We start from the raw sequence: 25476 nt of genomic DNA on the forward strand, positions 1-25476 counted from the left end.
AAGAAACGGGAAAAGACATTCAGCAAAGGGCCACCCACAGGAATCAAACCCAGACCTCTGTGTCGGAGACCAGCCCTTGTATGCGGTTCAGCTACTTAACCCGTTGAGCTATACAGGCGCCCCATTGTGGTGTATTTTTGGACAAAATTCATGATAATTTTTTGTCAAAGAAACCGACGACATACGATACTATGACATTTTTGTCCAATTTTGGACGGTATGCTAAACTATTACATTTTTTGTCCAATTTTGGACGACATACTAAACTATGACGTTTTTATCCAATTTTGCATGACATTCTAATCTATGACGTTTTTGTGACATTTTGGACGACATACTAACCTATGACGTTTCTGTGACTTTTCGGACGACATACATTTTTGTCCAATTTTGGACGACATACTAAACTTTGATGTTTTTTTTGGACACAATTCATGATAATTTTTTTTTCAAATAAACCTGCTCCATAGTGTTTTTCATGGCCGACTTTACATTGTGTCATCATATGGCATGTTTTTACGACGTTGGAAAAATGGCATTTTTTTTTTTACATATTATACTATGGCATTTTTTTTGGACAAAATTCACGATGATTTTTTTTTTCAAAGAAACCGACGACATACTATGACATTTTTGTCCAATTTTGGACAACATACTTACCTATGACGTTTTTGTCACATTTTGGACGACATACTAACCTCTGACATTTCTGTCACTTTAAAACACACCAAGTCCTCTGCTCACTGTATCCACAGTGCGGAGGTAGAGATAATATGGTGCTTTCTTTCATCTTTCAGTCCACATCTCTGTGTAACAGGGTCAGTGGTGCAGCAGTGGTCTATTCTCTACAATAATACAATAATCAATATAATATACCATATATATGTCATTTTATTATGGACGACATATTAACCTGACATTTTTGACACATTTTGGACGACATACCAACCTATGACGTTGTGGAGAGGGAACAAGAGTTGACGGATTTTAGGTGATGTAACCAAAAAAGACATAGTATCGTCGTCATAATAAACGATGCCGTTTTTGATTAGGTTTTGGACGAAGCATTCCACAGCTGTCATAAAGAATCGCATAGTTCAATTTTTTTTTTTAAATTTGATCTGTAAAATAGTCACCATTGGGGAATGACAGACAAAGAAATGTGACACATGGCAGTTGTCATTCTGCTTGCAGATAAACAGCTCAAGTAAAGGCATGTTCAAGGTGCAAGTGTTGCTCTGAAAAAGAAGCATTCATGAATGCACCTTCAAGAAAAACTGTCAGCCTGAAAATGTATACATAGACTGTATTTATATTGTATTGTCATAAACCAAATGCGCAAAATGTGTAGGCTCGAGGCTGGCTGTGAAGCATCAGTATCGTGACTGAATTGTAAGGGAGCTGGATGTGACTGTCGCAAGCCGTCTCAACACCAGGGCCCTTTTTTCCCTCTCAGCCCCGAGGGTATAACTGGCCTCTCTTCAAAGGAGGAAGCTTAAAAACAATCTCCAAAAGAGCGAAAGCGGCGCTGGGTTGTGGTGGGCGTCAGTCAACCAGTCAGTCACTAGTCAGTCAGTGAGGCGAGGCCCCGCTGTCTCCCACTCCAGAGAACAGGTACCTTGAACTAGTTTCTACAAAGCTGAGTTGGAGATTTAATGTAATATAAAGCCTCTGGGCCCTTTTAGCAATTTGAAGTCAACACACAAATACGCCCACGCTCAACTGGAAAGACTTTCCATCCCTGCCCCTTCATGTGCAAATGTGCTGAATAGAGGTGTGTAAGTATGTCCTAGTGTATGTGAGCGCTCAGCGTGTGCTCAGTTTCCCTCCTGAATCACTACTCCCTCCTTCCTGTTTCTGATCTGTAACAACACATCACTATCCAGTCAAAAAAAAAAAAAAAGTACTGAAAGCACACAGCACCGGTTGTGTTTTTTTTAATCTTCTTTTTAATAACTGTCCATTTAAACTGCTATCTTCCAATGTGCTTCCCACCCACGCTGTGTGGGGTGAAGTACGCAAGTAATTTAACACATGATGATCATTCAGTAAAGTGAGGAGTTGTTAATACCCTGCAGACTGAGGAAAAGTTCTTTATGAGGCGCAATCACATGGTTCACCATATGTTGCAATATAAACTTTTTCTCCAGATGCCGGTAATGTGATGCTGCCTCCTGCTCTTGACACCATCGGGCTGATTGGCAGGATTTCCAGCTGTTGGTTGAGTTTGGAGGTTTGTGCTGAAGCAGAGATTACAATATACAGTGATGCCGTGTCAGATTGTGGGGAATCGAAATATGTTATTAAAAACAAAACAGTTTTGACAGTTTAGCAGACTTGATAGTTGCTTAGAAGTCAAATTTGTGACGTTAGTTTTGAGAATCCCTTCTACCAGATTTGGTGACCGCTGCTGTGAAAATGGAAGGTGAAAGCAACTAGTTCCATTGACCATCAAACAGAGAGTGTGGATAGGAGCTGAAGGCAGATAAATATAAAGCAACAGTCCCTGGGCTGCAGGGCCTCAGGCTATTGCATTGCTAGCAGGCAAACAGCCACCCAGCTGCCCCAGCAGCGTAGGAATATATCAGGCAGCCTATTGGATACCTGACAGCTGATTTAGCTCCCCCTTAATGAGCAGAGGGCTCTGCTGCAGAAACCCCACAATCTGTTACATAACAACATCATAGACAGCATGCACAGCGTGAAGCAGCCTGCACAGACCAGAGATGTTACATCCAGTATACAGTAATCACCGAAAGACTGTAAATATTAGACCATACTACTGTAGCTGTAGTGTATAAATGAATACTATGCATACATCAACTGCAGGTCTATACTTTGAATATTTAACTCTTTGTGATTGTTTCGGAAATAATGTTTCCCATTAACACCAGATAGTGAAATGATACAGCAGGTACATTCACAGTAATGTCACTATTTTGAACTATTTACACAGTGATCTAGTTGGATCTTTGGTGTAAATATACTTTGTCTCTTGAAAAGAAGAAAGCCAACAATACTTATTCAATTTTTTTTTTGAGTTTATTCAATTCAAGTTCATGTTTGATTTTTTTAGTTCTAAATTTAGTAATTTCTGTTCTAAAGATCGTGTCATTGTTGGTTTTGATCTTTTCATGGGACTTTCTGGTAGTAACAGAAACACATCAATGGTAATGTCGATATTTTTGACCATTTACAGCGCTCGATTTAGACGGTCGCCAGGTCGCCGCGAGCGCCGGGAATGATAGGAGGTTGATGACATCATACAAAGTGGCTGCCTCCATGAAGAAAACATGATACGCGGTTCAGCTTGATCGAGCGCTCGATTTGGACGGTCGCCGGGTCGGCATTTGCGACGTTTTATTCGCAAATGCCGACCTGGCGACCGTCCAAATCGAGCGCTGCATTTACTCCGTGACCTAGTTGGATATTTCATGAAAATATACTGTAATGACTTTAGTTTATAATTTGTCTCTTGAGAAGAACAAATCCAACAATATTTTGTCAAAATCTTTTTGTACTTAGCACCTAATACTAGCTGAATAATTCAATTCATGTTTGATTTTTAGCTCTAAAACTAGCAATTGTTGTAAAGATCATGTCATTGTTAGTTTTGGTCTTTTCATGGGACTTTCTGTCAGTAACAGAAATACATCTGTGCTAATGTCGCTATTTTTGACCATTTACACAGTGATCAAGTTGTTTTTTTTTCATGAAAATATACTGTAATGACTTTAGTTTATAGCTTTTGCTTTGCCTTTTGAAAAGAGCAAACCAACAATACTTTGCTAGGTTGCAATGAGCTGAAATTTTAAAAGAAGTTACATTTAGTTTGTTGGTCACTCAAACATGAATGTTGAGGACTAGGTTCAGGTGCGGACTTACACATTAGAAAGTGCACATGTTGGTTTTTGCTCTGCGGTGCAGATTACATCATTGTTGGTTTGGTCTTTGCATGGGACTTGTTGACAGTAACAGAAATACATCACATTACCAGACTTCTCTTTAAGGGTTAAATAAGGCTGTCTATAAGAAGGAATCTGCTCGAATGAAATTGAAGGACGTAGTTCTTTGATTTGTGCGCATGAATAAGCAGGTATTTAAAACAGCACTATTATTTACATTGCAATCTAAAGCCTTTAAAGGCATAAACACTGACCTGTGTTCCTTAAATCCTTCAGTCAATAAGATAAAGCAGAGCCGTAACAATCATTGGAAACTAAAGAGTGCTGCTGAAGATCAGATTGTGACCTTCTGCTTGGAAGTATATATGTTCTGACAACACAGATGTCAGAGGGGACCCTGAGGACCCGGACTGTCACTGCCGGCTAGCCGAGGGGGCGTCGGGTCCGAGTTATTCTAGTCCGGTCGGGTCACAGTTCGCTGTGTACACCGCGCTGCTTCAGCACCGGCTGACAGGCCACCGGAGTCTGAAAGTCCATGATGTACTGGCATTTGCTGGGCTCCTTCACCGATCGCAGGGCTGTCTCCGTTCCGCATGTCAGAGTGACCTAGAAAAGCACAAAGAAAGAAAAGTTGAAGTGGTGGAGGCAGAGCAGCCATTGTAAGTCCGGAGCGAAGCCTCTTTAATCTCACTGAGGGAACAAGTTCTTGTTTTACTCAGTTTCCAACCTGTTTTTTTTTTTTTTAAACTGACGACAAAATTATTCAGGTGAGTTGCTACATCTCGACTGTATTCAGGTCAGTCCTTGAATAAACTGCAATCAGAGTGTAGAAAGAAGCCAAAGTGCGGGAAGCTGTGGAATTACGGAGCAGGAAGTGATCGCCGCTGTCATGACTCTAATGGGTGACTTTGACGCCCCCTCTTCAGGAGGGAGGAAGGAGGGAAAAAACAACTTATTTTACTTCTAGGTGGTTTCCATGGCAACCCCTCACATCACACTGCACCCCGAACAGACAATCCCTCCGGCGAACAAAAGCACCTGGAGAGGCGGCGAGAAGCGAACTTGACAGGTATTATTGTGCTCAAGTTTGAGGCTGGTGGGAAAATGGCTGATTTTGTTTCTTTTGTCCTGTTAAAAAAAATGGAGTCTTTTGTTGTGTCACTTAGTATCTGGTTGCATGGAGATATTAAGTGGGTGTGTGGAGCCTGATGAGACAAAGTGTTTTCTTGTGAATATTGTTGGTTCGGTTCAGACTTGCAGGTGTCACAGCCGCCATCGGTTTGTTTCGTGTCAAAATATCCAAATACTTGACTTTCTTTGAAACGAGGCTCCATTCTCAGATCTCAGCATTCCATCTGAATCTAGAATTGATGTCAGAATCCGTGAAGTTTTAAAAAGGTCGGACTCTGGAGCCTCAGTTGTGTTTTGCTGCAGCTGAAGCTAAAGCTGCTCATGTGTAACAGCCACAGTCCCAGAATTTAATTATTAACTGAAACAGTTGAGTTCACTCTTCCCCATAGAGGAGCTAAGATAAACTGCACACTGCCGGAATTTGGATTACCACAGTATCCGGCAGCAAAACAATACATCAGTGCTGCCTCCACTCCAGTACAAAGACAGGAGAGAGTTTCACCGCAGTCACAGAGAGACTGAGCTTCGACATTTCAAATATAATGAGCATCGACTTCTGACGAGTCTTCATTTATGCCGTCTGCACACAGTTATGGGGTCGTATCAAAGGAATTCAATTTAGTCTTTTCAAAGGGGCCCCTGGACGCAGGAGGACGCACATTTATTGGACTCTTATTGAAAGAGGGGGCCAGGCAGAGAAAAATGAGATGATTAAACGAGCTGTGCTTTTAATTGAGGAAATTCTCGCACAAAATGGGTCTTACAAAGCAACCGAAGGGAGTGGGAGTAGAAGAAGGAACGCAAACGGAGCAACATGAACCTTAAAAACCACCACAGACTGACCGGGAGACCACTTTGATCCACATTTTATCAGACTGATGAGGAGGACACGAATGTCTTTATCTGATTGACAAAAGTCCTCATTGTTTAAATAGGTCAGTTTAGACAGAGATACAAAAATATGTTGCTCCCACTTTTCAGACAAACTTAAAGAATCTCATATGTTGTTACTCCCCCTCTAAACAAACATCTTAACTGGGAAGCCATTTTGCAGGTAAAATATCTCCAGAAATGTAACTCCCACAGCCATGAAAATTAGTCAAACTGTCAGTTTTATTCTATTTACTTACTTAAATTATGTTCATACATGTTCATTGTCTATTTCGATTCAATTTCCATACGCAGGACTAGAGAATGACTCCAAACTTTTTAAGCTTCCCTGGAACATTAGCTCAATAAAATGGTCGAATCAGTACAAACTACGATGAGAAAGAGCCCAAAGTGAGAAATTTGTGTTCTTTCTTCTTTTTTTTTGACCTCTGTTAGCACCAGGTCTTCATTTTGGATAGGCTTATATTCAGAAGGAGCTGTAATTTCTCATTTTTCCTGCTCAAAATTTCACCTATTTACCATTTCTTGAAATAAATTCAGTCTAGTACCCACAACTTTAGTTCCAAGAATCTTATTCTCCTAAGCTACCATGACTAAAACTTACATGAAAAAGTTTTGCAGCTTTTCTTGCTTGTTGATCGCAGCTTAAAATTGAGTTGAAACTGTGTCAAACTCATTTGTAACTCATAAGACACAATCCGCAAACAATTTGAATCTGCAAATCTAATTTGTAACTCATATATCATGCTGGAGCCTATTCCAGCTGACTCGGGCAAAGGACAGGTCACCAGTCTGTCACAGGGCTACATATACAGACAAACAATCACACTCACATTCACATCTACGGACAATTTAGAGTAACCAATTAACCTCAGCATATTTTTGGACTGTGGGAGGAAGCCGGAGTGCCCGGAGAAAACCCACGTATGCACAGGGAGAACATGCAAACTCCATGAAGAAAGATCCCAGGCCCACCCCAGGATTCTTCCTGCAGCAAGGCAATTGTGCTAACAACTACTCCACTGTGCAGCCCCAGTCCAGACCCTGAAGTGTTAAATACACTATACTGCCAAAAGTATTCGCTGGCCCATCCAAATAATCAGAATCAGGTGTTCCAATCACTTCCATGGCCACAAGTGTACAAAATCAAGCACCTGGGCATGCAGACTGCTTTTACAAACATTAGTGAAAGAATGGGCTGCTTTCAGGAGCTCAGTGAATTCCAGCGTGGAACTGTGACAGGATGCCACCTGTGCAACAAATCCAGTGGTGACATTTCCTGGCTCCTAAACATTCCACAGTCAACTGTCGGCTGTATTATAAGAAAGTGGAAGTGTGTGGGAACGGCAGCAACTCAGCCACGAAGTGGTCGGCCTCGTAAACTGACGGAGCTGGGTCAGCGGATGCTGAGGCGCATAGTGCCAAGAGGTGGCCAGCTTTCTGCAGAGTACATCGCTACAGACCTTCAAACTTCATGTGGCCTCCAGATTAGCTCAAGAACAGTGCTTCAGCAGAGAGCTTGATGGAATGGGTTTCCATGGCCAAGCAGCTGCATCCAAGTCACACATCAAGTGAATGCAAAGTGTCAGATGCAGTGGTGTAAAGCACGCCGCCACTGGACTCTAGAGCAGTGGAGATGTCTTCTCTGGAGTGACCAATCATGCTTCTCCATCTGGCAATCTGATGGACCAGTCTGGGTTTGGCGGTTGCTGGGAGAACGATACTTGTGGGACTGCATTGTGCCAAGTGTAAAGTTTGGTGGAGGGAGGATTATGGTGTGGGCTTATTTTTCAGGAGCTGGGCTTGGCCCCTTAGTTCCAGTGAAAGGAACTCTGAATGCTTCAGCATACCAAGATATTTTGGAAAATTCCATTCCGAAGTGGCACGATAGGTGTTTTGGCGCAATTTCGGAATGAGATTTGCTTTCTAGCGTCCTGAGCTTTGGATACAGACCACAACAAATAGCGATCGCCAAGTAATGTGGAGGTTTTCGTTCACTTCTCATCTCTCGTATGTTGTGGGACACTCGTTGAGACTATCCGAGCCGGTCAGTGTGGGGGGAAAAAAGCACGTTTGGGCGGACTTTGACGCGGGGGGGCAAGTTGCCCCATACTTTTCGCCAGCTGAGCTGCTAGCTGAGCTGCCTGCCTGGTTAAATACTGGAGCTATGTTGAAAATTCATTTCTCCATCACTCACATGTATGAAATGACATATGGAAACAGACCCCAGGTTGAAAAAAATCGAAGTTCCCCTTTAAGGGTTTGCCTATAGAGCTGCAGGTTGCCGGTTCAAGACCAGACCCTTCTTAATTTTTTTGAAAAATTTCGACAAAGAAAGAAAAACACCGGTGGGGGGTCTTGAACCTGCTACCTTCCACTTGGTAGTCTCTCTTCTTACCTCCTGAGCTACTTGCTCAGATACTAATTCTTCTTTTTTTTTGCGCATTTATCATCTATTTTTTGTCGTTTTCGAGGTTTTTTTAAACTCAAGTCGACCGTTTTTCTCAGGAGGTTGGACTTCAGCCTTTGTGCTGGAGGGTTGAACCCTCAGTTCCAAGACTTTCCAAAGCCTCCAGACCTCCCAAGTCCTCAGGACTTCAGCTTTTACACAGTCTGAGGGCTGAAATTTTCTAAGTCCCACAGTCGATCTCTGCTAGATTTAACTTTCAGACAGTCCAAGGACTAATATCTTCCAAGTTCCTGAGTAGTCCTCTGTTAGTTTGAACCTTCACACAGTCTGAGGGCTCAAAACCTCAAAGTTCTTCAGCAGTTGTCTTTCAGTTTGAACTTTTAGACAGTCTGTGGACTGAAGTTTTAGAAGTTTCTCAGTACTTTCTGTTAGTTTGAACTTTGTGGTTAACAGAAGCCTTAAAGGGGAACTTCGTTTTTTTTTTCTACCTGGGGTCTGTTTTCATGTCATTTCATACATGTGAGTGATGGAGAAATTAATTTTCGACATAGCTCCGGTATTTAGCCAGGCAGGCAGCTTAGCAGCTCAGCTAGCAAAATTTATGGGGCAACTTGCCCCCCCGCGTCAAAGTCCGCCCAAACGTGCTTTTTTCCCCCACACTGACCGGCTCGGATAGTCTCAACGAGTGTCCCACAACACACGAGAGATGAGAAGTGAACGAAACCTCCACATTACTTGGCGATCGCTATTTGTTGTGGTCTGTATCCAAAGCTCAGGACACTAGAAAGCAAATCTCATTCCGAAATCACGCGATAGCTCGCGCCAAAACCACGAGTGACTCTAAATAAATAGCAGGAATTCATTTCTTAAAATAGTGACTTTTCCACTCTGGACAGCAGGTAAACGTGGAGACGAGTTGCCAGATGTCAGAAATTCTTTTTATAGACTTAACACTTGAAATCATGAAGGCACTCTGCAAATTATTTACTTCAGCTGCTCTTACTGTGTTTTTGTTGAATGACATGAGCCAAAATGCTGCTTAAGAGGAAACACATGAGTAGAGCAACACTGGCAGGGTCGAATAAATCTTAGATTTCACCAAATTTCATGGCTGTGTAGAAGTAAATTCCTGGAGATTCTGAACCCGTAAAATGGCCTCCCAGTTTTTTTAAGGGGGGTGAAAATACAAACATTTTCAGATCTGAAAATGTGAAACTCACTAAATCTGTGTGAAACGGTGAAGCAACATATACTGTAACAGCACAAATGTGAGAAATCACTCTTGAAATCATGAAGGTATTTTGCAAATGATTTCCTGTAGCTTCTCTACGTTTGTATGAAAAAGGAGCTTAAGAGGAAACGTGTACCTAGATTAACACTTGCAGATGACATTTCACCAAATTTCACTAATTTTCTGGAGATGCTGAACCCTTCTACTGAATGTGTTGGTTTACTCAACTCTGTCTGGTTTTGTGTGAACTTACTGTGGTGGTGCGTGAACCTCCTTGCCAGCAGGGTTCTCCGTTCTCATACACCATCTGACTGTACTGGTTCTTCGGCGTTCCTGCCCACATCCCCCACGTCCTGAGACAAACAATACAGGAGAAAAAACCTTTAATTAACACTTTGTTCATATCTGTTGGTCAACACGGTCTCTTAAGAAGAAGTTGGGACAAACTGAGCACAGAAACATGGATTTCTTGCAAAAATAAAACGCCGGGAAGTGGTCCAGTCTGGCACCACATCGCCTCTCCTGTTCAACAATGGAGGGCAAATATTAATTACCATTTTTTTTCCAAGCTAATACTCAATAACACACAAGGGAAAGGAGAAGAGAAAAAGCCTGCGTCTGCCCAGTGCAAAGCTAATTACGTTCTCACCAAACATTTCAAGGGGAGTTTATAACCAAAGCGGACCGGGGAGCCGGTGGACGGCGTCCAACACAGCACTGACAGATGCCACTTCATTATGCTGTCGCTGGCTAACTTCCTCTGATCTTTTGTCGAGCTCGAGCGGCGTCTTTGAGGTGGCGTCAACTGCAGTCGTGCTGCTGGTGAGTATTGATTTTTGTAAAACATTGTAATCCTGTTAGAGGAGGAAAATCTCTTCTGCGTTTGGTGCACGGCTGACTGAACGTTTTACTGTCCTGCATTATGAAAACAAGAAGGAAACATACAGTAAATGGAAAAAAGAACCTGCAGGAGGTTCTTTCAAAGCAGTTCTATTCATAAATCTGTACAAAGAGCTATAAAAAGCTATAAATTTAAAGCATTGTAACTTTAATTTGTCTAAGTGCCTGCCTCAGCAGCACCAGTCCTGATCAATGTGACCTTTCTACAGGGGATTAAAGTCCTCAGATCTGTTCTTTGCTTTTAACATAATCTGCTTCATTTCACGACCTGTTACGATGTTTTATTGGTTCCTTTAATTGATCTCAGTAGGGTGTTAAACTGACGGTGAGTCAAATTTGCATAAAGCTCCACAACAAACTGCTTTATTTGATCAGAAATGACACAAAAACTAACTAGCAGGCTGCATAAAAACCTCACCAGCACCAACACAAACATAGAATTTTCCTTCCACGTTTCTTTAAACAACATTTTCTTTCCTCCGTTTGACCTTGTGGAGGGCAAACATGGAATCCTCTTTGGTTTCAAAAAGCAATCTCCAGCTTTTTCAGACACATGGCTGTCTTCAGGTCCCCGAGTGTGGCTTTTTTTTTTCTTGCTGTTTGGCTTATTTAAAATGCCTGAGCGGGTCAGTCAGAGGTGAATTGCTCACACGAGTGGAAGCCGGCTGGGCCTCGAGCGTCTCGCCTTTTTCCTCCGAGCCTGTTTGATTGGGTTTTAGCACTCTGTTAGCACCGGGAGGCCCTCAAATGGATTGCTGTCAGGGCCGGCGGACATGGGAAAGCGATGGTGCTCTGGTTCTTGCTTGCTGCCGGTTGACCAGCGATCCTCCTCGCCCATCCCCCCACCGGCACACCTCATTCCTTCACCTTAATCTCCATTCTCGCTCTGTCAGCCCTCCACAGCCCCAGGGGGCAGCGTCGGTCCTGTCAATTATGCCTGAGTTATCACAGAGATGCGCCCAACACACTCAGGAGTCACGAGATGGAATCTAATTGACAGATCATTCGCCGTAATAATACCTACTTGCACTCGGTATTGGCAGGCCATTCTCTACAGTCACTCTGCACTTATTTACACCTGTAAGAAACAACACAACTGGGCCTTCCTGCTTAACTCCATGGATAAACATTGACCCTGAAATGGACAATAGCTCAACCCGAGTGTGCAAAACAGACCAGTGGCAGCTTCATTCTCTCATCCAGTTTGTCACAGTTTGGCTTTGAGCTGCAGCCGCAACACACATCATGTTTGTTTGCAGCAGGAGGTCAGTTTCCTTCAATAATCTGCAATATCGAATGTTAGCTGACCAACCAGCTAGCATCCAATGTTTCGAATTAAACCAGTGACAAAAAGAACACACAAGTTTCTGTTTTCTGAATATTATCAAGAATGAAGTAAACAGATGAAAACGGGCGGCTTCACTACATTTCATGGCCATAGGAGGTTATTTCTGGAGATGCTGAAGGTGAAAATACAAACATTTCCTGAATGAACCCTTCATCAGGCATTTTATCATATTTGGTAACTTTCGCACACAATAAATATGGCCGCCTCTCAGTGAGGTCGAGAAGCTGGTTTTCACTCAGCCAATCAGCGAAGATCACTCTACGTTACAACACACTACATCGAGGCATTTGACCAATCAGCAGAGGCCTGGAACGTATCAAACTTCCTCTTTTCTCTGAACTTGGAAAAAGATGGACTCGCGGCTCAGTCCTCTTCAAAACTGACCATGGTTAGTTGATGAAACTCACACATTATACGGCTGAGTAGTCGTGCTAAGTGCTGATATATACAGTTATTGGAATGTGTTTGTTTGTTTTTTTACCACTAACAGGCAAGGAACCATACATGGTAACTTCACTGACCTTGAATTTCAATATGAAAACCTGTCAGAAAAATGAAAAAAAGTCTTCTGTCCTCCAATAACACTCTATGGTTGAAATTTTGAATTTCAAAGTATTTCAATGAGTGCCCTTTAAATGATCTGAACTGACAGGATTGACCCCAAAATTACTTGTCTATAAAGCTAATCTGCATATGTGAGAAATTCCTTGTTTTTATGCAATTAAAATAAAGCATTACTGACCCTGAAGGGAATTCTTATAAACAGGTGTAAATGTCAAGAAATACAAAAGGCAAACTGAAATTGATTTACATTTGGTACTGCTTTTATTTCTACTAAATTAATCATAATTCTGCCTTGAAAGAGATTTCAAGTTTCTGTTTGCAGTTTACCCCAGTTATACCGCTGTGGAGTTAAATATTTGAAGATATTCAACCTTTAAAATGTCTTTCAAGGTATTTTTTGAAAGTGGAGATTTCTGTAGTTACAAAGCAAACCCAAACTCTGCCACAAAGGAAATATGCTAAAACATTAGCACTGACAGCAGAGAGTACATCTAAGATGCGTGGAAACGTATTTCCAACCACAATTCACCAAACTACAAAAGATACTAAACCCTTAAAATTAATTTCTAGATATTTTTTAAAATGAAAATTGATTTTTTTTTTTTTTTTTTTACATATTTCCTGAATTGTTGTGTATATGAAGCTCTTTTTGTAATTTGTTGGTTAATTTTGTTTTGGATAAAGAATCAACCATTGAGGAAATATGTAGCTCTATTAACACTGGCAGCTTGGGTTTGTAGAAGTACACTTTTTGAGGGTAAAAATACAAATAAACTATCTTAGATCTGAAAATGTGACATTCTCTAAATTCATCAGAGCAACAGATTTCCTAAATTCAGTCTGAACTGATGCACAACTTAATCTGCAACAGCAAAAAAGTGAGAAATTCCTAATTTTTAAAATACCTTTAGCACTTGAAATCATGAAAGACAAGCTACTAGAAAAGGCAAAACCAAATTTCAGGGTTTCATATTTCCTTGAGCTGTTGCTCTCTTTTACAAAATGAATCAAAACACTGCTAGAGAGGAAATATGTAACTAGATTAACAGTGGCAGTGGAGAATAAATCCTAGATTTGTAGACTACATGGAATCCACAAATGCAGGCTTCCTTCTACCGATTCATGATAAAAGATATGGAAGATGTGCAGCTTTTGTCAGGCTTAAAACGCAGAGAATCTTATTCACAGATATCTGGGTTCCGGTTCTTTGCTTCTCTAACGATATAAAATGCATCTTCCATCAGAGATAAACCTGTAACAGCAGCACATCTGTCCAGCTAAACCTATTATCCATACATTTACTTGGCATCGGGGCTGAGATAGCGAACCTCCCAGCCTCGAATTGAACTGCATTAAGGCGGCTGGCATGTTTAATTTTCTCTCTGAAAGACTGAGGTGTGATTTCCATTGACACACTGAACAGCAGATGGAGTTGTGATTTAATTACAGCCACAAAAATACCATTAAAATCGCAGCTCTTTGCTATGTTCAGACGAGGAGCATAAGAATCAAACTGTACAATATGTCGTCCAAACTGCCAGTTTTGGATATTTTTTGTATTGTTGTGCTGATTTTTTCATAATCTAATCCTCATGAAGAGTAATTAGCATTAAAAAAGCTGATTAGCCTCCTTTTCTGCCCTTGATAATGACTTGAGCTGATATAAGCTCCTCTTATTTCCTTAAAACGATGTGGTCGCCACTGATTCTGTTTTAAACTTCATCACGGTGCTAATCCACACGCCTCGAGTGATAAATCCCGAAGATCCACGTCTAATCTCGCTCAACACCGAGAGGAGAGTTCCCCCCTCTGATACAGCCACAAATCAAGCTTTCACAAGCAGCCATCATTTGGACAACTCCACTCTGGTGTTTAAACGCCCCACAGAAATCGACAAATCTGGGCCAAAAGTGTATTTTTACGTGATTTCCATGTGCGTTTGGAGACCTGGAGGCCTTCACTGGAGAGAAAGTAGACGAACAAAACCCCAAAGAGTAAAAATTAAATAAATAAATAACACAACAGTGGCCTCGTTTGGTGCGTTTCCTCAAGTAAACAGAATATAAATGCGCTCATTTAACTTCTTTGTGTTTGTAGACATTGGAAAGCTAAACTCCGCTAAAGCGCCGTCATATCTGCTCATAAATTCAAACTGCCTGCATGATCATGAATGAAACATGCTTTCATAAATGTGTAAGGAATAGAATTATATTTAAACTACACGCAAATAAAGTCACAGAAGAAACGAGAGCAGGTAGCAAACATACGACAAGGCTCACGGAGAGTTAAAAGTGCAGGTAACGCTGAGATGTTGGCACAGAATCCAGAATGGCTCATTTAGGTAAGAGGTCTGTGAGTTTGAAAGTCTGATCAAAACCCAAAAACACAAATCATTAGACCAGAAAAACAACAGACAAGCATGCCAATCACGCTGCAAGCTAATCTACCAGTAATGAGCTGCTACTTTGTTGTCGAGTGCAGCGTCTTTCCAGGTGACCTTGCAGTAAAACTTGAGCCAGATTCGACATGTTTCGCACACGGAAACCTTTCATTCGCTTTGCCAGAGTTCTGCTGTGCCAAAACACAGGTCTGACTGAAATGAATGATGGTGTTCTTTTGGGTTTTTTTTTTTTTTACACAGCCTTGGACTTAGTGTCTTCTATTTTAACTCTGAGATCATTTTCTTCCTTATATACACCACAACTTGGGTGATTTTGTTAAGTTGGAAGTTCTACAAATGCTTAATGTTACGATGAAATGTCAGCATTGGGAACGTTTGCAACAATTTCTGGTAAAGAAAAGTGGAAGATCAACATTCAACTTCATGTCTACTAGAAGGGTCAGTTTGTGTTATTTTAGATAACAGTGTTATTTCAAGATCTCAGGTTTTGTTCACTTGTTTATTTAGGACCCAAAAATAAGTTCTGTGGAATTTTTTTTTACAGAATTTTGCTCAAATGGCATCCATCTGATGATGCCAGTAATTCATGTTCTGTCACCATCCAGATCCGTCTACTATGAGACAAACTAGACATTGTCACCAGCTTTGGAGAATTTTCTTTCTGGACTTTCCCACAACCAGATTCTGTAAAAAACAAAAAATTCTGCACTACTTTCCACAACTGTAAAGCTATCTCTGACTCTGCTCCAACTAACAGTCACCTGACAAAAATTCAGGAACTTTTTAAATGAATTAGGCTGAGCTGCAGGCAGTGTTCACACAGAGGAGATAGCAGACAATCATGGACACCAATTAAACAAAACAAATGAAACATCTTTCTACAGCTGATTAGCAGAGTGGAGAGAGAAATGCTGAGTCTGCAGAGGTTGTTAAAATGCACAGAGGCTGTAATTAACCAAAACTACAATTACAATGGTGGTATTTCATTAAAGTCACTTTATTCTACATGTCTCATTTTAAAAAAAATCACCCAAAAGAAACCAACAACTTCTAAACTCCTTGTCAAACCCCGGAAGGCATCGCTGACTCAGATGAAACCAACAGCGGCAGATAAGAGACAAGTTTAGAAACAAATTAAAATGTAGAAAAATTAAATATCCATTAAATGCAGAGTGTTTTTCGGTTTTGGTAACACCTGAGGACATTTAGTAGAATGTTGTGTATTCCCCCCCCCCATTTTGTGACATAAATAGTCAAAGAAATTCAACTTTTCTTGTTTTTAACGACTTATGGGATGCTAACTGCACAAACAACATCCTTTACTTCCAGTTGCTCTGTTTCCATAGACATGCAGCACTTTATATTGCAATGACAAATGAGGTCACAGGGAGTAAAAATGTGAGACAGGAACAAAAAAAATGTCCAATAACTGCTGAAGGTTTAGTGGGTCAATGTTTTTAAAGTGTCCTGGGGCCTCATAACACTTTGTAGAGTTACTGAAAGGTTGTAGTTGAACTCAGTCCAAAGAGGACAAGATTGCTTCTGAAATCTTTGCCCAGTTTACCCATTTTGTGAAGGACTTCTGGTTAAAGATAATTCAAGCAATAAACAGCATTTTCCATATAATCTACTTGGCTACAGAAATATTATTACATGAGCACAACTATCACACCAATTGATTCTCATTCTCAGAGACGACTCCCATCAGTTTCTGTTCATGAAAGCATCAAGATCAAGCCAGCACCTCCGTTCATTTGCAGCTATGAACGGACATGAACTGTCAGATTAGATGTGCCAACTCAGCATCACACCACTCCTAAATACTTCTCTAACAACCGTCTGAATCCTAACCTTCTGCAAAACTAATGAAAAACAGCAGCCGTGTTAAGATGCTGTAAAGTCTGCGCTTATTACTGTCACCATCCCACTGTAGCATCCACTCATTAGCTGCCACCGCAATGAATTATACCTCACAGCCATGCTTTTCACTGCTTTAACAAGGGGTCTGGAGCAGCAAGTTAGTCCCCTCACTATGCTGTTAATGTGCTAATCATTTACAGAATGAGACGCTGCAATGCACTGGCAGGTAGGGAGAGTACTTTGGGAGAACTGCTGGTTAATTTGGATTCGGTGAAGCAGAGCCACAAAAGAAAATCGCTCTCATAGACAAGCATCGCTAACCTCTGCCACTGGTGTTGGGTCACCAATCAGTTCTGAGATGAGCCCAGGCCTGTCATTACTGTACCAGCCACTGAAGCTCCTCTCGCCCTTCTACCACCCATTGTGCCCAGCGCCTTAATAAATAATTCATGCTCATAGGAACATGTGAAGGGCACACTGCTTTCACTCCAGTTTATACGACTGTGGCTTTAAATATATCATCCGCAATTAAAATTTCAAGCAGCAAGGTAGATGTTTCCATTTTGCGCTGCTATTCTCTGTTTCCTGACGTATGTTGCGCTGCTGACCCACATAATGACTCGCGTTTTCGCCTCTGTGCCAGTTATAAAACAAACTCAGGGTGCATATTTCATCAACACCTCCTGACAGATATGAATCAGGGCTGATGTCAAACCCAAATCAGTATTCTGTTAACAGCTCACTTGTGCCTCATTAACGGCTGGGCGAGATGTTGCCATGGCGACCCAGCAGAAAGGCCATCGGGGGTTCACGGTGTCAGCCATCCCGCCGCTCTCCACTCCCCGCCACTTTAACCCTCTCGTCAGGCGCACAAGAGTCATTACCCCCTCCGCCTTGATTACCAGAAAACATGTGGGTGCAGCCATCATGTATCATAAACACATCCCAAACATACAGGCCTCATACCTCCTGTACATTAGTGGGTGTGTTACATAAATGCATTTCTATATCTGCACTATACTATGGCGCTCCTGTTGAGCACAGGGCATTGAGCGGCTGCCATGTTTCCAGGTAAAGAGGGCCTCTCTTCACTAATGGCACTCCAGCGAATGACCTTGACAGCTTGAAAATGAGCACATTAAGTAGAACACTTAAATGTATAATTATGCACTTGTTCCAGTGGAACTGTCACTGCTCTGCAACCCTGATTTTGATAGGCATTTGGAAAATGAAAAAAATAAAAATAAATAAATTATATATATTCCCCCCCAAATGCCGATCAAAATAATTTAGGGATTGGCTTTGATATGAACACGTGAAAGGGAGCATCACTGCACTCATTAAGTGAGCACAATCAGCAAAGCAGTGCAGAGCCTAAGCAACAAACACAGTCATTTTTACGAAATAGAAATATTCATGGAAATGTGGTGTGCTTGTTTTCAGGATGACAGTTTGAACACATTTATTAAAAATTAAATCAGAAGACAATATATATTATTCATTAAGAACACTAGCTCAGCGTTGAACACGCTTGTACTATGAAGAGTCACATGAATAAGAAAATATGAAATTCTAAAGATTCGATTTGTTGTGGTAAGACGGACTGCCCTTCCCTAAGTACAACCAAGATGGTGCATAGTAGAGCGTAAAGAATGAAACCAATACTGAAATGCTAAAAACTGCAGTTCCTTGAATGGCCTCTTGAGGCTGTCTCCTAAAGTGAGTCAATCACACCTTGACCTTAAAATGTCCAACTTCACAGCAGAAATAAACATGTCTACAGCCTGGGACAAATAACAACTTTGGTCTGTATAGCTAGTGCTCACATTTATGGGCAACAATACAAGGGTGAATTTTATGTAACTCCCCCAGTGAAACTATATTACGGCTTAAAGTTAGTTAGAAACAGTTAGGGGCTGGACAAGTTATTTTCCAAATGCCACCAAAACAATTAAGGGATTGGCTTTGATATGAAGACATGAAAGGGAGCATCGCTGCAATCATTAAGTGAGCAGTGGAAAGCAAAACAACAAACAGTCATTAGTCTTTTTCACTAAATAGAAATATGTATGAAAATGTGAACAGATTTAAAATTACATCAGAGGACAATACATGAATTGCACTGGCCTAACTATAAAAAGTTGCAAAAATATGAAAATGTGAAGTACTGTAGATTAGATTTGCTGTGTTCAAGAGGATTGCCCTGCTGTAAATATAAATCAAAAGATGCATATTAGAGTAAAACATTGAAATGAAACCAATGCTGAAATGCTAAAAACTGCAGTTCCTTGAATGGCCACTTGAGGTTGTCTAATAAAATGAGTCAATCCCAATAAACCTCTATCTTAAAATGTCCAACTTTACAGCAGAAATAAACATGCTTACAACCCGGTACAGAAAACAGCCTTGGTCTCCACATTCATGAACAACTATAAGGGGATTCATTTTTATATAACTACCTCCTTTAAATTATATTTAAGCTTACAGTCTTGCATGATTAGGGGCAGACTGCTTTTTTTGGATTAGCATGACCTAGCTGTTCAGGTGAAATCATGGACAGTTCATCCATCTTTATATGCAGTCTATGGTTGTGTCTCCATATTTTGCAAAGATCTAGGGCTAAAAAAAATCATACACATTTTCTAAATTAATTTAGACGAGCCACCCGCAGTAGGATGGTGGGTGGTAACAGTAATAAGAAAAAATGATGTTAGACATTTATCTCAGCGAGAGTGAATTTCTGGGTCCTGTTCCAAAAGTTAGACACCTGATTTAAAATCATACTTACATTTGCTAGAATGCAAACAAAGTTTTCTTGAAAAGCCTTCACACTCAACCTCACTCGACAGTCTCCAAAGGTTTTAAAGCATCTTGCCAAATAACTGCAGCTTATAATTGGCCAGTTGGCCAACACTGGCACCTTTACAGAAAAGTTGATTAATGTGTGCTATTATTAAAAAAAAAAAAGAAAAGGAAAAAATGTGTGTGTATATAGCATGTCTAGACAGGAGTGTAATACTGGTAGGAACTTTGTACTTCTGTTTTTAGTGGCCTTTAGCAAACACCATATCCCATGAGTCCGAGACCACTGCTGGTTAAATGTCACTGGTTCAACAGAATGAGGACATGGGCGAGCTGAGGGGCCGTGGCAGCAGGACAGAGCGAATAGTGGATGTGTTGTAATGTTTTCAGACTGCAGAGCTTAAAGCTAAAAAAGTTGGAAAACGTGACATTAGAAAAGAGCGTTTGTGGATATTATGGGTATGTTGAAATCTAGGTTAAACTGATGTAAGCTGCTGCACTGTAGATTTTTTTTCTGTGCCAACAATGAAATAGCTGTTTAACTTGAGATCATGAAGGTTTCACCTGATAATATTAAGTGCTGAAGTAGGTGATAATTTATCTTAGAAAGCTGATGGAGGCGACGATGAACCTTCGACTCTGAATAGCCTTACCAGCTTACATAACTAAGATAGTTATTGCTTTGGTTTCATTTTTAAATAAACCATAAGAATGATCTGGCCTCTAAAACACCCTCTATCTAACACAAACACCAACATATATTAAGTTAAATCAGCTTGACAATATTAAAAGTCAGCCACAAGATTAAAAACAACTAACAGCTGAAGTGCATAACATTAAAGATCTCATTACAATCCAATGCTTTGCTGGGAAATTGTTCTGGCATTTATGTGGATGGCATATACCACCCACCTAAACAAGGCAACGACCTCCCCCATAAAGACAACATGCTCTGTCGAAACTCCAAAACTGCCGGAATTGTTAGAGGAACACAACCGTGACTTGTAAATATTGACCCAGCATCCAAACTAACCACATCCCAAATTCAATCGAGAAACTGTGGGATGCACTGGAATAAGTCCACAGTGAACTCTAAGCTGCAACCCAAAGGAATAAGCTATAGTTAATCTTTTGGGTTGCATGGTAGAGGGCTCCAGAGGGTACCAGACATGGGTAGGTTGCAAAGCAGAGGGTACCAGACATGGGTAGGTTGCAAAGCAGAGGGTACCAGACATGGGTAGGTTGCAAAGCAGAGGGTACCAGACATGGGTAGTTGATCCTCTAGGTTGCAAAGCAGAGGGTACCAGATATGGGTAGTTAATCTTTTGGGTTGTAAGGTAGAAGGTATCACACATGGGCAATTAAATTATTTGGGTTGCAGGGTAGAGGGTACCAGATATGGGCAGTTAATGCTTTAGGCTGCAGGATATCACCAGAGTGTATATAGTTAATTAGCATCACAATGGATCACCATCTAGCATTGTCTTGTTGAGGAACACAACCAAGAGCTAAAGATGTTGACTACTACCCATCTGTCAGACGAACCAGAATAAGTCCACTCCATAAAACCATTTTTCTTGTCTGCTGTTATGATTTTTGTTTCTCCTACAGTTCTCACAACTCATCCAACAAAGTTGAAAACTACTGTCAACTAGCAACATTTGTCAAAATGCCACAGACTCCTCTGGTTGTGTTTTCATCCATAACTGCCACTCTGATTGAGGCTATTTTGTCAAGAAAGTGTGTCACCCCCTGATTCAGTCTCAGGTTGATGTTCAATTTCTTTGTGCTCATTTGTAACCTGCTTGTGTTCGAGTAGTTTTACAGTAATAATCTTACAGCTCCCTCGTGATTGCTGTGCAATAAAACGGCCACCTATCGAGATAATTACCCACAGTACTTTCCTCCTATTTATACATGCGCAGCCACTACAGAAAAACCGCAAGCGAACAGTAATTAATCTTAAAATGAGACAGAACGTCATGTATTTTTCCATCGGAGCTTCATTCCTTTTAACGCTTTTAAAAAGATATTGGGCCTCTCAGCTGCCCTCATGAGAAATTATTGATCAAATGAGCATATTTCCATATTGCCATGGTCACAGAGTGGAGTCGCTCTTCTCTCAGGTCTGTGCCAATAAATTTGTTCAGCTGGATCATTCAAACTGAGGGCTCTCAAAGGACCTGGACAGCCTGGAGGCATTCACACTGCTGCACCTCTTTCTCTTAACACCTGGGAATTTTCCGAGTTACATTCGGAGGATCTTTTATTCAGAGAGAGCGTCATCGCGGCAGAACAATGCAGGGTCACTAGTTTTAAAAGCGAGATCGGTGCAGGAAAAAGGCAGATCTGCAAACGGCGTCCGTACGTCTGCTGCATACCGCCGCAAACAGCCGCCCTATTTGTATTTTTCACGGTGGTCAGCACATCCCACTCTCTCTGGGGCTGCTCTGCACTGTCATTTCAGCTGCCTGGCTCCATCGCAGTGGGCATACACAGTCATTCAGTGTGGTTTCAATGTTGCTAGGCTACCTCCCTTCTCCACTGTTTTCTGTTTGAAAATCCACTGTTCAATAAAGCAGTTCAAGGGAGACCTGTGGGTTTGAATACTGAGCGATATGAACCTGCAGGAGTAACTGACAACACTAATAGCCTTTTTTTTCTTCCTCCTTTCACAATGGTCTTTTTTTCCACCTTAACTCCATAACACAGCCTATGCCGACCTCTATAGCTCCTTCAATCTTAATATTCATACATCGAAACATTTAGAACCTTCCATGGTTTTACTGAAAATGCAAATTCTGACTCATAGGTATGGTGAAAACCCTCCCTTTGTAGTCTTTCACTGTTCTTTTAAGGTTTGTGTACTCCTATCCGCCCATCAGTGTTTAGGAGGTATTATTATTCCTGTTTTGTCTATCCTGTTTATTGCTTAGGATGTTGGTCGTATTCCAAGCTTGGACTGTCAAACACAGTGTATTTCCAAGGGTGAAGGGTGAACAAGCAAGCTGCTCGCCGGGCCCTGCACAATTTCAGCACTGCCTCCTCTTCCTTTCTTTTTCTTTTTTTTTTTGTTTCTTCTGCCGCCGTGCTCTCAATGATGACGAGCGTAGAGCAGTTTGACCTCGACACAATGGAAGGCCGAGCTCCTTGAACTCTGAAGGGTGACACCAGCGACCCCAGCAGCGTGGCCACCTGATTTCCCTCGAGTCACAAAACAAAAAAAAAGAAAACCTCATTGGTTGACCCAACGACTGATCCCCTTCCTCCTCCTCCTCCACAGCTACATTTAAATCACACCAGCCTCCGCCGTCTGGAGCAAAACATATCGTAGTAAAAAGACACCATTATTCTTACAAAGAATGTTTTCTATTTTGGTTATTTCTAAACACAACTTCTAAGCTGTAACCAATTTTGATGTAAAATTACCGTAAAATACCAGTATTTTCAATGTATTTTCGCTATTGTAGGTTACATAAAGAAGTAGTTTACTGTGTACTTAGAAGCTCCATATAATCTACAGTTGACTGTGAGGTTTACTGTTTAATACTGTGACTAGACTTTCCAATGATATACTCTATTTATATAGAGTTGTTACTATAATCAACTATAATTCACTTTAACTGTGCACTTTAATAAAAAAATGTGGAAATCTGGCAGCCAAGACATAAAAAAAAAAACATTACAAACTGGATTACAGCAATGTTCAAAAACTGTTAAAACTATGAAAATAACAGCAAATATCTGTTGAAAATTTTAGCCTGTTTAAATACAGTAAAACTGCTAAATTTTAACGCAACACATTGTAAAAGAACAAATGATTAATTTTAAAAATATGGAATATTGATATGGACATAATAAAAAATACAGTTGTACACTGTGTTTCTTTTGTACAGCCAACATGGAAAAGAACAGTTTTTCTCTACAATATTTAACAAAGCAGAGAAAATCTTTACACTAGCATTTGAAAACAATTATTTACCATTTTCGGCCCTTAAAATACAAATTTCTTGCCTAATGTTTTGACAGTCAGTTTCGAAATTACTATTTTTTTCTATGATTTTACTAGCTATTATTCACAATTTTAAAAAGAACAGGAGAAAATTAGTAAAATAACACTTAAAAAATGCCATTTATTCATTTATTGGTCCTTAATATGCATGATTTTTTTTAAATAATAGCCAAGATGTGTAAAATAGCATGATTCTTTGTTGATTTAAATATAGTAAAAAAAAAAAAAAAAATCAATGAAATAGTTTTTTTATTCACTATAAATATTATTAGAAACCAACAGCGATTCTTTAACTTGACGTAAAAAAGAAATAAAGCACAAAGGTAAACTTACCAATAATAATTTTAGCTGCCTAAGTCAAATTGCTACTATAAAACACTTCAACAAAAAGTAATTCTTGCTTATGGATCCAAAAAAACAACCAGATTTTAAAGTTAACAACTGCACTTTATAGAAATAGTACACGACATTTTTATGTTTGGAGTATAGCTTCATGTTTGATTCATATTTTATTATCTGTGTGCATTTTCATCTGCTTCTACATATTAAATGATTCACTGAGAGGCTTAAAATAAACGATTTCGTCACTGAACGAAGGTCTCTGAGTTCAAATGTCTCCGTCTATGTCATAGCAGCTGCAGCTATTTCCATGTGTTTATCCTGAGGTAAGTTTGAAAGGGTCTACATTAATATTTCAGATGCACTTCTGCTCGTGGTGAAAGGTTATTACAGCCAGGCGCGGTTGTGGTGGCACACTTTAAAGAGTTGTTTTCTGTAGCCGTTCTTAGCAGGAAACACTTTGGACAGGAAGCTAATTATTGAATGCTGATGTGGGGCTTTGTATTTTAAAACTTAAATGGATCGGACTGATAGTGAGCTGCGGTGCATTTATTAGAGTCATTTGACAAAAATTAAAACAAGGCGCTCGCTGCTAACTGGAAACTCTGTCCGATATTGATGGTGATTGTACCAGCTAAGTGTGAATCTGTTTCTTGCTTGTGTCTGGACGCAAACATTGTGTTTGACAATTGGAAAGCACTTTGCTCTGCAGTTTGTCATAATTTTCACAACAGTGGCCCATAATGTCACTGCATAACCATGATAGCGTATTTAACCTTTTTTTTTTCCTCTAAGAAATAGCTGCCACCCTCTATTGTCATCTGTTTAGTGCTGCTTAAGCTCTATTTTACAGCTTTTATTTGACCTTTCTCAGTTACCAAAACAACCAATCAGCTGCAAGTTGCATAGAAAGACACGACTGGTGAAAAAGAAACAAGCTACAAGGTATTTTCGATGGAAACCAGCAGTAGAAGGCTACAACTTGAACTTAAACAACAAATCATGAGCATTTGTTTCACCATTTCCTCCATCTTTACCCACAACTACTGTCTGGTTTCATCTGACAAAGGGAATAAAAACATATTCTTGCTGATAAGTAGTTCTTTCTGTATTTAACTCATTGTTTGTGCAGTTGAGCAACATTTCAAAGAAGACTTGGCTCAGGTTAGATAAAAAACACTGTTTCATTTGAGATAGTCGTACTTTAGAACACCACATTTCACTTTTTCCACACTCATTTTTGGTAGAACAGCTGCCTGAGTTGTTGCGTTGCAGTGACTGAGTGGAGACTAGAAGCTTCTCTGGGCACAGCCACCTAGAATCGATGCCTGTTGCATGTTTAGAGGTCATCTGTAAACTGTAGCTTTATAGAACAATCCTACACGCTAAAGTGCATGACTCTCTACATGCCCATCTCTCACCGCTCCACCACCAAGTCTTGGACTAATGTTGTACAAAATATTATCTGCATCTTTATTCTCATTTACAACCAGAATCCAAAATGTGAAGACAGTAATCAGTGTGTGAAAAATCTGACAAAAAATGTTAGGAAGTCTTATTTGTTAACAAAAGCTGCGGTGAAATATTCTAAGTGAACCAATAAACACCACCATTTCACATATCAATAAACTGTTAAGGAATGTGTCCATAATACCACATAACACGCTGTTTTTTCCCTTTAA

General features: G+C 40.4%; 1 protein-coding gene across 2 annotated transcripts in view; it reads right to left on the reverse strand.

Moving 5' to 3' along the window:
- Positions 1-1926: 1926 nt before the first annotated feature.
- Positions 1927-25476, reverse strand: part of LOC110949534 (glucosidase 2 subunit beta-like) — a 155506-nt gene continuing 131956 nt past the window's right edge. For both annotated transcript variants that reach the window (XM_022191649.2, XM_022191648.2), the window contains 2 exons: positions 9822-9921; positions 1927-4511 (listed from right to left, as the gene is read on the reverse strand). In XM_022191649.2, coding sequence (XP_022047341.1) covers positions 4374-4511; positions 9822-9921 — 238 coding nt within the window. In that variant the 3' untranslated portion in view covers positions 1927-4373. The remainder of the gene's footprint in view (positions 4512-9821; positions 9922-25476) is intronic.

Source organism: Acanthochromis polyacanthus, chromosome 23, assembly GCF_021347895.1.
Source record: "Acanthochromis polyacanthus isolate Apoly-LR-REF ecotype Palm Island chromosome 23, KAUST_Apoly_ChrSc, whole genome shotgun sequence".
Taxonomy (NCBI): Eukaryota; Metazoa; Chordata; class Actinopteri; family Pomacentridae; genus Acanthochromis; species Acanthochromis polyacanthus.